Source organism: Lygodium microphyllum, chromosome 17 (assembly GCF_053477565.2).
Source record: "Lygodium microphyllum isolate KBCC chromosome 17, Lygodium_microphyllum_v1.1.10, whole genome shotgun sequence".
In the NCBI taxonomy this organism is placed as follows: Eukaryota; Viridiplantae; Streptophyta; class Polypodiopsida; order Schizaeales; family Lygodiaceae; genus Lygodium; species Lygodium microphyllum.
Genome location: NC_141151.1, coordinates 25438769 through 25453771, shown reverse-complemented (window position 1 = coordinate 25453771; position 15003 = coordinate 25438769). Strand labels below are relative to the sequence as shown.

Genomic DNA, 15003 nt, shown 5'->3' with positions numbered 1-15003 from the left:
TATGAAACTCAACTATCTGTGAGAGCAACAATTGGCAAGAGTCAAGGAACAACGCTGGGCTGATTATAAAGGGCATGAATAAAGGACTTAGGGTGACTGTTTTGCTGCTGTGAGTTAGGGTTTGCAAGAATATTTGATTGATGAACTAGTTTGGATTGCTAGAAATAGTATTTCAGACAATAGTCATCGGTAGATACTAGTTTGGAACCTTTCCCAGCTGGGCATCAGCATTTTGTACTCCAATTTGGAAAGCTCTTCAGTAAATTACAGAAATACTACACAGGGTGCCTCAATTTGCAGCCAACAGGTGTTGTCTCTTAACATGGGAGAATTCTAGCTCCATAGGACTGAGCTTATTGGGTGCTGAAATTTAGTTGGAGTTCATTGTGTTTGTTAGTTTATTTATGTTTTCACTGCCCTTCAGTTTCACTAAAGCCTGGTTCAATATTCCAAATGCATTTGTTCATTGGGGCTAGTAAAACAAGGTTTCTTTTTCCAGTTACCCTATATCTACAAGTCCTCTTCAATAGTTTGTTCTTCTAGAGAATGCTATGTCTAGAACTCTTAAGTGAGGTGAAAGAAAAGGATAAGTGTGAAGCCGCTGGCACCTAACTGCCACCTTCTCTTTCCCCCCCCAAAAAAAAAAATCAAAAAACCAAAAAGCCCAACTTTTCTCATTCTTTTCCTCTTTCCTCCTTCCCCAAAAAAAGCTTATAACTTTGTGTACCCCTCCATCCGTCAACCTCATTAGAATTTTTGGCATACTTTAAACCCTGCTGGAAGCATCCTCGGCTCCTTAACAGGGTGTTAGATAAGTAATGTGCAGACTGCATTGGTCATTAAAGACTAGCGCCAGCCCAAATGGTTAGGCCCAAAGCATGCTCCAGACCCTTTTGGAAACACCATCAGTCTTAAGATGCTTGACTGATTTAACATTAGGTCCTTTTAGAAACTGCATTACTGTTAGGATGTAATCCTGTTCAATTTGCTAGGCTAGGCTTTTCTTCTACTTACATCACTCAAGTGTTCTATGAATATAGGCACTAGCACTGGTGCCTGCACACAAGTTTTGTAAAGTAATTTGCATAGACGAGAATAACCTCTATAAAGCTGTTTATCACAGATTTTACTCCAGCTTAAAACTCATCTTTATATAAAAGCACACATATAGGTCTGCAATTTGCACGAAAAATGTCCAAACTCAATTATCATAACTATATGAAATTCTCATTCAAATTGCTTGAGTAAACTCATTTATATGTTAAAAAAGCAGGCTAAAAGCTTGCCTGGATAGTTCCTGTTGTTCTTGGAGTTGATCCAAGAAGCACAAACCTTGCACTGTAAATACAACAACCCATCTTTATTAGGAATCGGTCAGCATCTGGATTTCAAGGTGGGCTTTTATTTTTAATTTCAGATTACTGAATGAGCCTATACTGCAAGATGATGCCATTATAGAAATTGCAGCACCACACACTCCTGCTCTCCATGAGCACAATGAACAAGAAAAGGAGTAAAAGATGTGGGGATAAAATGAGTATACAATGATGTCATATAGCTAGGCCAAACATGAACGCTACACTAGGTGTGTCAATATGCCAAAAATAGACCCTAATAATTAAAACAGGTGGCAAAGCAACACTCTCTCACTATCACTCAATAAGCACAACGAGCAAGCAAAGGAATGATCAATAAATTCACCAAAAGGTAACATCACTCGTGGTGCATCAATGTGCCAAAACTGGGGCACCCAAAGACTAAAATGGGTGGGACCAAAATGGAGCTGAGCATGATATCTCACAGGTCTCAAGGTGGCTACTAAACCCTAATTTATGCAAGAATTTAGGGTTTTCAGCAGAAATTCCTCAACTGCCCACCAAAAATGGCTAAGATCTACTCCAAATGGCTGAGAAATGCTGAGATCTCTTGAGAATCGGCTAGAATAGGTGAGACAATGCCACAGAGAGAAAATTCCTGAATTCTTCGTGGAGAAACCCTTCTGTATGGCTGGTGCTTGTTAAAACTACCGGAGCAGCTATCACCTACTACGAGAGATGTCCAAAATTGCTGCCGCTAACCATCTACTACGATCGCCAGCTTCGGTAGCCTTCAAGACTGGTGTCGCCTTCCCCAAGCTAACTAGTTGTTGTTGACTACAGGAAAATTAGACCAATAGCTTCCTCTCTCTCCACTACAAGCTGAAAACTCTTGAATGGCTAAGGCCCAACCCCAAGAAACGTTTTCTCAATTTCCATGGGTGGTTTTGCCAAGTGGTAGCCCTCGAATCCCAATTTCCAGCATTATCCAGCCATTAAATTAATTTTCAAAATTGAATCATTCTGAACATTCAACCTTTCTAATCCTGCCCAAAATTAAATGTGCCCATCCATAATTAAATTGGCTAGGCCATTTACAACCTAGAGTGGTCCCTAATCTCTGCTGGCATACTTAATTAATTAATGCTAGTCCCTAGTGTCACCACTAACACTTATTGGTCCAACACTTGTCCTAGGGTTAAAACTCACACCAACTGATCCCCAAAACCCAAATGGCATAACTTATCAGAACTTTACCTTTGACACTTGCTGCATCCTTGGGATCCTTAGCCTGTTATCATGAAATAACTACCATGTGCATCACATGTGCTAAACAACCTTGCATGCATTATTAGTAACTTAATCAAATGTTATCAACAAGATTAAAGCATCTTAAAATTTCACATCCCCATGATAGACCTCCCCCTTGAAATCCCTTGCAATCGTTCTCGATTGCACTGCACAGTGCCAAAGCAAGAGCATATTACACTAGAATTTCCATAAGGTATCGCAGTCACAATATTGGCCACTATTGTCTAACTATGCCATATGTCACAAACCTACTGAAAATTTCCAACCAGCATAAACATCATATAAAACCATTCAAAAATGCGGAATTATTGCTAGAAACCCATTGGATGCGTCCATAGCTAATATTTCTCAATTGTTCTAACTTCACAACCATAGTAAAGCATATTCTCAGCATAAACCATGGCTGAAACTGTCAATGGCATTCACTAACATGCTATTGTCCATGGAACCAGCTGTAAACCATTGAAAACTGATCATAAATTGACCACTTGTTGATCTGAGAATTGATCACAAAAAACTGATGCAAATGTGACCCTAAACTAATCACAAACCAATTGCAAAAACAAATCAGACTGATGCAAAACTGATCCGAAAAATTATCATAAACGGTTCTCAAACTGATTAGAAACTCAACTAAAACTCATCAAAATTTTATCCCAAAACTGAGGCGAAAGCTCATACCAAACTCATCATAAACTGATCCCAAACTGATGCAAAAGTATACTCTCAAATCCGCAGTAACAACCATACTCATCTATATACATCTCATGGTGGCTAGCACACCAAAATAGTGACCTCATGGCAGACGTATTGTCTACATAGTACCTTGGATGCATACGATGAATATATCCGAGATTCACTATATACGAGAACTGTCCAAAACTAGTAGAGTGGAAGTGCTACCTTCCCCTTGAGCATCAAGCGGTGCTCCAAACCCTTGCTCTACTGAATCTAAACAACCCCGAACTAAAGTTGGCTCTAATTGAAAGGCATCTAGGTAAAGCTGCAACAACTAAGGATGGTCTACCAAGTCATCCACTTTGCATCCATTGGTGAATAATTCTGAAACTTCACAAAATATCTTCTAGAAACTTTACCTCTGACCTTTTTTTCCTTATGTGCCAAAATCTTTTCGGGTATCAAAATCTTATTCAACTTCTTAATCTTTAACTAAATTTCAATAGACATATCTTTTGGTACATCATCACGAAAAAGTCTCAATAAACTAACATGAAAGGCATTGTGTATCATAATCACCCTCTGCAAACTAGTATGAAACGCAACAATATATAATCGCTCTCTACAAATTGCAAACCATATCTATGGCGATCAACTGCTTTCTTTTGCTTTTCCTATGATCTCTAAAATACATACTTTACCTTTGCATAGGCTGTATCCAAATTTTTCACATATTGATGAGTCTCAAAGATCTTATCGTTAGTCTGTAAGATAGGTGGTATCTTCTTGCCACTCTCAACTACCTAAAATGCAGTTTGCCAATAGAGCTATGCACTGTATTATTGTAAGCAAACTCAAACAATGGTAAATATTGCTTTCACAGTGTCTTGTGGTTTGAAACAAAGTACCTCAAAAGATCCAACACTATGGAATTTGCTTCCTCAGATTGACCATTTGTTTGCAGATGGAAAGAAAATGAGAATTTCAATGTGGTACCCATATTCTCAAACAACCCATTCCAAAATAAAATAGTCATCTGAGGGTCTCAATCATTGACGGTTGACTCTGGCATACCATGATACTTAAAGATGCACTGCAAAAACAGTCATGCCATATGATTAGCCTTTATTTTCTTCCTTGCCAGAATGAAATGGGCTTGTTTGCTGAAACTACAAATGATAGTCCATATGTTGAGCTAAAAATACATTGGCTTGACTTAGATAGCCCCAAAGCATGCTTAATTAACGAATACACCTTATTTTTTTTAAAAACGCAATCCTAGAGAGTTATTGTGTCCCACATACACAACCCTAATTTGGGTACCCCAAACTTTCTCTAGATAGGCATGCAACCTACCAATCTCCCTCAATCTCCATTTTGCAGGTTTCAAGAGCCGTATCTCTATTGCCAACACCCCGTTTGCAGAGAACAACACGATCAAAGCCCTATCATCTAGCGCTTGATTCCAACCTTTGTACCTATCATCTACCTCCTACTGCCAGGGCCAGCCGCCATTATATGCATCTAGTCACCATCAATAGAAGCTATCACCATCATCATCTTGCTAGCATTTGCAATCAATCTCTCTACTCCATCTGTCACCATCAACATCTGCACTATCACCATTAGTTTCCATGTGTCACCCACCACAGTTAGCTTGCGTTTATCTGTTCTGCACAGTCACCAATTTTCTCTCTCCTCAAGTACTTGCATGTTAGTCTCTCTTTCTCTCATGCACTATGTGCCTACATCAAATTCAGCCTCTCGAGCTATGTTTGCTAGTGTTCAACACACAGAGGCTGCCTTGCTGCGTTTTGGGATCCGTTCGAAGTACAACACACTCTCCAGCTCATAACCTCAACCTTGATCCTGGAGATACAAGAGTTCGAGATTCAATATCCACTACATAGTGTGTTTGTTGCATGAGCATTGTATATTCAGTAGTCATTCACTTCATTATTCATTGTGTTCACTATCTCTGAGTTACCCTGATCCTAATTGTGTTTGGTATTATCAGTTTTGTGCTTTGTCATACGATTGGTTTTGTGTTTTCTACGTTAAAAGCATTTCTTCACGTGGTATCAAAGCTAGGTACTCTCTAAGAAACCTAGGTCTTTGCTCATAAAGCTCATCTGCAAAAGCAAGAACAGCACAAGGCTCAAATGACTTCAAACACATTCACACCATTGATCCAATCTCCACAGTCAAACATGGACAAAAATGATCAAAAGTGAGCTTCCCAACTTGCTTCTGCCCGATCTAACATGAGCGGAGAACCATCAGACTATCATGGAGTCCACAGACTATATTGGATTTCTACCATTGAGTATAATCTCATCCTTATGCATATGGCTCAACAGAAGGTTGAAGATTAGCCTAAGTTTTCTCCTTTAGATTCGGTACATAGAGCTAATGATCTTGCAGGACCTTCAAAATCTCCACTACGGACTAGCCATCCGCAAGTGAATCTTGGCTTGGATTACACATCAATTCCACAATACATCTTTTCTCCAATGCCAAGTATGAATCCTATTATATCCTATTCTATGCCAACTGACTTTGTATTTTCTATTCGATCAAGGGATGCTCATCAAGGAGAAACTCTTCAAATCAACCCTTGGTTTCTGAGTAATGAGGAAGATGGGTATTTCTTTATGAACTCAGATCTAGGTAAGAAGTTGAAAGAAGAAAGTATTCCGTCCCTTTTTTTTCCTTCAAATAATTTTATTTCTCATGGTCAATTTGAAGTAGATGTATCTTCATCTAATGCACTTAATGGACAAAAGAAATCAATCATGTTTCCACAACATCCATCACAAATCCATTTGGGCTCCCACCCATCCCTCCCTCATCTTCCACTGCACCTTCCATTCTGCTTCCATTAAGTGCGCTATATTATCCACCACACACCACACCCGGGGGTTTCGAACATTTAGGCACAATCTTTAGGACCTCGACACACCCGTTTTCGAGTGGTATACTTGTGATAGAGGCTCAACCTCCCACACACACACTTTCGAGTTATCCCTTTGGGAGTGCATCCCAAACATACTCAAGTGTGGATCGTTTGGTACTGCAGTTTGCCTCTACGACATTACATAGTGGACCATCGGGTTCTTATATTATGCCCCAACCGACATTTGGACAAGGCTCTCTTGTCCCAATGCCTTCATCTCCACCTACCGTATCATATGGACCTATGTTTGTTTCAGTATCTCCTCAACAATCGGCACTCATTGGACATCAGCGGCCTATCAATACCTATCCACTATTACCCCTTCCTCCTTATCTACTACCATCTTATCCTCCATCTTACCCCACTTATCCCTCTTCCTAGACATCTCATGGTTCTAGCTCCTCATCCGCCAAGCATGCATTTAATGACAAGACTTGTTTCAACAGGTCAAACTACACCATTTGGTCAAATTTGATGAGGCATATCTTAGACTCTCAAAACCTATGGAATTTACTGCAGGGATTTGAACCCAAACCTAATCCCGACCTTGTTCTTCCATAAGAGGTCGTTCACTCATGGCAAGCTCGTAAGACCTCGACTATTGTTGAGTTTATGCAAAGCTTATTGATTGAGTTTCACTCTAAGCTTCAACACTTCGACTTAGCATCCGAGCATTGGGTACACTTGATTGACTACTATGCGGCTCGGGATAGGACTGGTTGCATCAATTTGGATCATGAGCTCCTAAATTTTAAAATCACAAACAAGAAAAACTTGAAAGTCAAGTTGTCTGAGTATAAGCATCTCCCCGCTAAGATCTCAACTAATGGGGGGCTCTTAAGTCCTCTAATGATCAGGTTGCCCAGTTCCTTAACAAGCTCCCAAGAAAATATTTTCATTCTTGTAGAATTATAAGCATAGTGTCTCGTAAAAATGGCACTGAAGAGCTTATTTAAAGTGATCTCCTATAATGATTGACAAGAACAATCTCACAATTCTGGAACTTCTAATGGCTCTAGAACTTTTGATTGACCTTTTGTGTAGCTATTGAGAAATTACAATCAATCTCCCATGAGGATGCCTTGCTCATGAATAGAAGCTTCACCAATCTTTTCAATGCTTAGAGGCAGTGGAATGTGGAGATGATTGATAGGCTTGGCACGTGATTTCACAACCTCCGATATCCACATTTTATGAGTTTGAGTACCAATTATTGCATTACGCACAGTTGTTCGATCAACATCATAACACTATTGACGGGACTCTAGTTGCATCTTCTCAGAGAGAAAAACAGGGCAAGGGCAAACCAAGCTCAATTCAAAACCAAAGTCAAAACAAGGAGAGTGAATCCGAAGGAACCACTCAATCTACTCTCAAAAATAGATGGCAGAATGTACCTAAAAAGAATCAATATTGTCAACATTGGCCATTATGACAACAAGTGTTGATCTAAAGCAAGAGGCATATAGCCCAAATCCAAGAATCAGACCCCCGCTCTTGAGTCTGGTAACCCCCAGCAAGGAAAGCAGGGTGGTGGCAACCCCTGACAGGGGCAATGGATCGGCCAGACCCACACTACTATCGGTCAACCATCATAGTTAGCGAACTACTCAACTCCAAAGGGTTTGTCTAACTGATCAGCACAGGCCCATATTGTCTCCTTAGAGACATCGTATGCGAGTCTTGTTCACATCTGTGAGTTGCCTCCTGATGAGATGCCTGCAAAGGCCCACTCATCACAGTTGAGTACCTCAGCACCTGTTTAGCTTATGGACAATGGAGCTACCCATCACATGACTCCTATACCAAACACTTTCATTTCCTGAGCCACTATACAACCGAGAATATCCATGTCCGAAAGAACCCTATCAAGATTCAGGCCCATAGTCGCATCAACTTTCCTACTAACCAAGGTCGGAATATTACTTCACTGGATGATGTCTATTATGTCCCCCAACTTGGGGTTAACTTCTTGTCCGTTCAACAGCTTTGCCAGTTGGGGCAAGCAGTTTTCTTTACTATGACCATAGTCAATGACAATAGTCAAGGCCTTAGACTCTGACTGGTTTAGTGATTGCTCGTGGCAAGGCAAAGCCTAATGGCCTTTACCACGACACATTTTCTTACCAAGCTGATTGCCGATGATTTGGAGTTCCATCACTTCCAAGCCTTGGTCACTACCCAGAAGCCTAGGGACTCTAAGCATCTTTCGCATTTTCACTTGGGGCATCTTGGCTACGACTCTCTTTATGAGCTATCATGTCAAGGGATGGTTGAGGGCATTCCACACCTAAAACTCTCTCAAGAGGTCTGTAAAGCATGTCAACTAGGTAAGCTAGCATCATACACCCTTTCCTAAAGCATCATACATGTGGGTGTACTTCCTAAAGCACAAGTCAAATGCCTTCACTTATTTTAGTGCTTGGGTGCTGCTAAACTGATCATCGTGTGAGTACTATGAGAAGTGATTCTAGTAGCGAGTTTACCTCCCACAATTTTTCTAAGTTTCTACAGGAGTAGAGCATTACACGCCAGCTCACCTCTACCAATTTCCCTGCACAGAATGGAATCGTAGAGCATAGGAACCAGAGAGTCATGAATATGGTACGCTCTATGCTATTCACAGCACAGCTCCCTAAGCGCCTTTGGGTTGAGGCTATTAACTTCATACATCTTTAACCGATGTCCAACTGTCGTGGTCCCTAAAAAGACCCCATATGAGGCATTCTTTGGCTCTCAACCTATTATTTCTCACTTCATTGTCTTCAATAGTTATGCTTATACTCATTCTACATAAGCATGAAAACTTGCATCTTCCTTTGCATTATCCCATGCATTGGCATATTGTTCATGTAAAGATACATATGTGTGCATTTACCCCTTTTCGGTCAACCTTGGAGTGGTCGACTCCAGATCCACCATACTTGTGGCATTGCACATGGCAATCTCCAAAGGCAATTCCCTATGCTTGCATATTGATTTTGCTTGGCTTGCTTGATCCCACATCATATTGTTTGTCTCTCTCTCTATTCTCCATATGATTGGCATACACACACCATTAGGTAATCCCTATGAACTTATCCTAGTAGTGTGTTGGATTGTTTTGCTTGTTTTATGAAGGTAGTGGAGCCATCCATCCTTATTTGCCATACTTCAAGGCATAGTGACTCAATGGGACAAACACTGCTTTGAAACTCTCACTTAATGCTAATTCTTTTGCACACATTAAAACACAACCCTTTTTTTCAAAATTAATCCAAAAGGCTTATTTTTTAAGGATCTATTTTGGGCCTAAGAGAGAGTGTTGAGCTAAAAATACATTAGTTTGACTTAAACGGCCCCAAAACACACTTATTAATAAAGAAACCTTCTTATTTTAAAAAGAAACATGATCCTAGAGAGTTACTATGTCCCACATGCACAACCCTACTTTGGGTACCCAAAACTTTCTATAAATAGACATGTAGCCCACCACTCTCTCTCAATCTCATTTTTGCAAGTTTCAAAAGCCATATCTCTGTTGCCTACACCCCGTTTGCAGAGGAGATCGCAATCAGAGCCTTCCATCACAATCTACTATCATATGGCACCTAATTCCACCTCTTTACATGTTGCCTACCTCCTAGAGTTGTCGCCATCATCAAGGAACTTGTGTTTTTTGCTGCCAAGGTCAGTCGCTATCATCTACATCCAATCGCCATCAATAGAAGTTGTCACCATCATCATCCTGCTTGTATATGCAATCAATCTCTCTTCTCCAACTGTCACCATCACCATCGCACTGTCACTATCAGTTTCCATCTATCGCCCAGTACAGTCAGCTTGCATTTACTTGTTCTATGCACTCCCCAGTTTTCTTTCTCCTTAGATACCTACATTTTTAGTCTTTCTCTCTCTTGCACTACTTGTTTACATCAGATCCAACCTCTTTGGTTGTTTTAGCCTCTTTACGTTGTGCCCATGTTTTCGAGCCCTTTTTTTGTTGTTTTAGCCTCTTTACAAGCTAATTTTCAGACCTATCCCTTTAGTCAGCCATTTTGAGCAGATCTCAACCAAATTTAGTGGACAGCAGAGAGATCTTTGATATAAACCCTAAATTTCCGCAGAAAATAGGGTTTTACAGCCACCTCAAGACCCATGCCAATTGGTGAGGCATTGTATATTGAATTCAGCACCTGAAATTTGTGTAATTATCAAGGAATTCAGATGCCAGCCCATTCATTGTAATTTGCGACAGCATTTGGTCAGTTGGAGGTTCCATTCGTGCAAGTCTCGGGTGAAAAATCAAGGGGCAATTAACCCAAATTGTTACTAAGCAAAGAGGCTTTCGAAACAGCAAAGGAGATTGTAAATCTCAGCTTGTACTCATTCCATTGTCAATCAAGTTAAAGAAATACCAAAAGGGGCGCCGCCCCTTTGGATGTCAAGTTGTCATACACTCGTCGCAAAAAGGGTACACTCGCTGAATTTACATCAAAACCAACACCAAACGAAGCATTTGCATGACCAGCATTCATTCATTGAGCCCCATAAGCATTCATGGGTGCAGATGCATTACCAAACGTGCTACTTTGTGACCCAAGCATCAAGCCGATGCTGACATACATGAGTTTTGCATGTTTCCAACCATACCCGAATACATTGAGCCTTGCACACCATGCATTGGTTGTTGCATACCATAGGGATTTGTGCCACACATTTCCGTATGTGGTCCCTACTCAACCATTGCATGAAAAATCATGCTTCCACCAAAATATCTTGAATGCCCCATCATAACATGCATGCCCAGCTGTCCAAAATCCATTGGATTTGCACCTCCATGGTGGCCTTGAATTTGCATTCCTTACCTCGTAGGTACCAACTATTTTGTTTCATTAGCATCTTTGGGAGGTTCAAATAAAGGGTTTGGCATTACCTTGAGTTTTGCATGTTTCTAGCTATACCTGAATACATTGGGCCTTGCACACCATGCATTGGTTGCAGCATACCATAAGGATTTTTGCCACACATTCCCATATGTGGTCCTTGTCCAACCATAGCATGAAAAATTGTACTTCCACCAAAATATCTTGGCCGCCCCATCATAGCATGCATACCTAGCTATCCAAAATCCATTGAATTGGCACCTCCATGATGGCCTTGTATTTGCATTCCTTGCCCCGTAGGTACCAAATGTTTTGTTTCATTAGTATCTTTAGGAGGTTCAAATAAAAGGTTTGGCATTACCTTGAGTTTTGCATGTTTCTAGCTATATCCGAATACATTGGGCTTTGCACACCATGCATTGGTTGCTCCATACCATAAGAATTTTCGCCACACATTCCCGTATGCGGTCCTTGTCCAACCATAGTATGAAAAATTGTGCTTCCACCAAAATATATTGGCTGCCCTATCATAGCATGCAAACCTAGCTGTTCAAAATCCATTGGATTGGCACTTCCATGATGGCCTCGCATTTGCATTCCTTGCCCCGTAGGTACCAAATGTTTTGTTTCATTAACATCTTTGGGAGGTTCAAATAAAGAGTTTGGCATTACCTTCAACACACCTTGATGTCCAGAATGTGTAGAAAATATCTTCTTCTTCTTACCTTTGCTACCATTCTTCGGAGCATTCAAAAATACGGTAAATTGAGGATCCTTTGTTAATTCAACAAAGAGATTTGTTGTTGTCCTCATCCATTTCTTGAACAAGTCATCAAATTCCTCTTCACTTTGCTAATCATCAACCTCATTATGCCTTGAAGACCCTGTATCTTGCCTAATAGCAACATTTTCAACTTGTTGTCCATAGTTTGAGCCTTGTCCAAGGTCATGCATTGCATTTCCTTCATTCCCATATGAATGTTCATACTGAGAGTCATCATCACTGCTTGATTGCATCTCACTGTATGAAGACATATTGTTGTAAGTTCTCAAATGAGAGCAAAAATCAACAATAGCACAAAGCTTTGGATTGAGTGATATCCCGGCAATGGAATCAAATAACTAGCCTTCCTTCTTGGAAAGGGTGATAATTCCTTGATTAAGCACTTAATTACAGCAACTAGCAAATGAATATAACTTAAAATGCACAAATTACCCTGATAATCTCAAACATTGGACACCCTATTGGCCCCAAAACCGACACCCCTTTTGGTATTTCTTTAACTTGATTGTTAATGTAAGGGATACAAGCTAAGATTCACAATCTTCTTTGCTATTCCAAAAGCTCTTTGGCTATAGCTACAATCAGCAAATAATCCGGGCAAATTGCCCCTTGATTTTTCACCCACGAATTACACAAATGGAACCACTAACTGATCAAATGTTGCCTCAAAATTACAATGAGTGGACTGGCATCTAAATTCCTTGATAATTACACAAATTTCAAGTGCTGAATTCAATGTGCAATGCCTTCATCAATTGGCACGGGTCCCGAGATAACTAACAAATCCTAATTTCAACAAAAATCTAGGATTTATAATAGAGATCTCTATGCTATCCACCAAATTTGACTAATATCTGATCCAAAAGACTAAGAAATGATAAGACCCCTTGAGAATGGCTTGGAGAAGGTGAGAGAAAGCCTATATTTAATGCAATCACCTACTGCCAGACACCTCCAAAACGCTGTGACCTAATTAGCAATGTTGTTGTCAACCCCTGGAAAATGACTCCTTGGTATCCTATGCTTGCTAAGGCCTCCGGATGGCTATCTTCTATAGTAAATTATTGTTCTCTGATCAAAAAATGGACCAACAACTCTCCCTCTTCCAAGCTATAAACTCGTTGAATGGCTGAGACCCAACCCCAAAATATTTACTAGATTTGCATATTTATTTTTGCCAAGTGGCAACCTTCTAAACCCGTTTTTTAGCATTATATGCCCATCCATTATTAAATTGACTAGGCCATTTGTGAATTAGAGTGGTCCCCAACCTCTATTAACCCTTAGATTAGCATTAATTAATTAATTAATTAATGCTAGTCCCTAGTGTCACCACCAACACTTATTGGACAAAGGGTCAAAACTGACACCAAGTGAACCTCAAATCCTAGCTGATATAACTTATCACAGCTTTTGTCTTTGACACCCACTGCATCCTCAGGATCCTTGGCTTGTCACCATGAAATAACTACCATGTGCATCACATATACTTTAACCTTGCACATTTGATTAATAACTTAATCAAATGTTGTCAGCAACCTTGCACATTTGCCATTGTGCAACCAACAAGCATCCTTTGTCCAATGCCTTAGCCACTCTAGGGTGGCTTTTTGAAAATTGAACTCCCAAGAGAGGATGATCATTATCTCTATAGTCTTGGTAGATTCTTGGACAGTAAACATACATCCATTGGTCGATGCCATGCTTGTTCTAGGTTGGGACCTCTAAGGTTACACACAAGGTAAGCTACACTTGCAATCCCAACCGGTTCCAATTTTGGCCCTGAGAGGGAGTGTTAACTTAGATGACGAAAGTCTAGACAAGTTTAGTTCAATGTACCAAGGAGTGTTAACTTAGATGACGAGAGTCTAGACAAGTTTAGTTCAATGTACCAACTACGCTATTCAAATTTGGCAACTATATGTGTCTAGGGACTCTCTCTCTCTCTCTCTCTCTCTCTCTCTCTCTCTCTCTCTCTCTCCGCATGTAATTGTGGGATAAGCCTTAAAGGCATATTGGGATTGTTCTTGCTCAACAAAATCTCTCTTATTCTTCTTCTTCTTTTTCTTCTTCTATCCTTACTGCTACCTCTGCCCCTACTCCTACCTAATGATTCAATAACTAGAAAATTTCTGAAAAATGTTTTGGAGAAGCCTCTTTCGTTTGTTACATCGGTGGAGTTTATGGCAACTATGATTGACAAGGAATACCGTCATTATTTGTTCGGCTGGTGGAGTCATTTTTTGTTCTGCACGGGGCATTTGATCATGGGTGGCAAGGCTTCGAAGGTTGATCGCTTGGGCAGCTAGGGCCTTATAGTAATCAAGGTTGGTAGCCTGACTTTGAGGTTCTTGGATGCTACTCACACAGGCCTTTCGTGCTGGACAGAAGGGCTACTGTAAATTTGATTCTCTTTAGACCATGAAACAATGGCTATTCCTTTTTTGTTTCCGAGAGAGAGAGAGAGAGAGAGAGTTGAGGTTATATATGCCAACAAGATATGGTATGTCAAGGATGAAACGAGCGAAAAGAATGCAAACATTTGACGGATGGACGATGGTCATGAATTTGTTGAGGGGGCGATGGTTTTGTGTGTGTGGGTTTTCACCAACCTGCTGGGCACCCAGAGAGTGTCGTAGATGGTGGTGGTGAGCGACTTGCTGATGTGCGCCAGCATCTGCGGCCTGTTCCTTGAATCCATTGTCGCTGAGAGTGAGAGCTCCGCCTTCGATCAAGAACTTCCCCTTCTCCTTTGCATGTGCAGCGTTTGAATGAGAGCTTCCCGGAGGACTCTTGCAACGTAAGCCTTCTTGAACCTTCCACTTTTAAAAATATTAGCAAATCAACTTTACTTATTTCGTATTTTTAAAACAAGTTCATCATACAACGTTCAATAAAATTTACTTATTTGGCATTTTTCAAACAAGTTCATCGTAAAAGATTTAATGAATATATGGTGTAGCTTTAGTATGAATTACATTATATGAGCTATCATTACGTTAAATTCATGTTGACTGGCCACGAATGCTATCATCAGTTAAAATTCGGAAGGTGAGACATGTCTCACACGTCTATACTACATGTCCCATCCTC

The 15003-nt window shown here is 40.4% G+C and overlaps 1 protein-coding gene across 4 annotated transcripts in view; it reads right to left on the bottom strand.

The window, feature by feature from the left end:
* The window catches only part of LOC148021703 (dynein axonemal assembly factor 10-like), an 83993-nt gene extending 69273 nt beyond the window's left edge, over nt 1-14720 (bottom strand). For all 4 annotated transcript variants that reach the window (XM_087697203.1, XM_087697205.1, XM_087697204.1 and 1 more), the window contains exons 1-2: nt 14523-14720; nt 1287-1338 (exon numbers count right to left, since the gene is read on the bottom strand). In XM_087697203.1, the coding sequence (XP_087553329.1) occupies nt 1287-1338; nt 14523-14611 (141 nt within the window). In that variant the 5' untranslated portion in view covers nt 14612-14720. The remainder of the gene's footprint in view (nt 1-1286; nt 1339-14522) is intronic.
* Nucleotides 14721-15003: the final 283 nt, after the last annotated feature.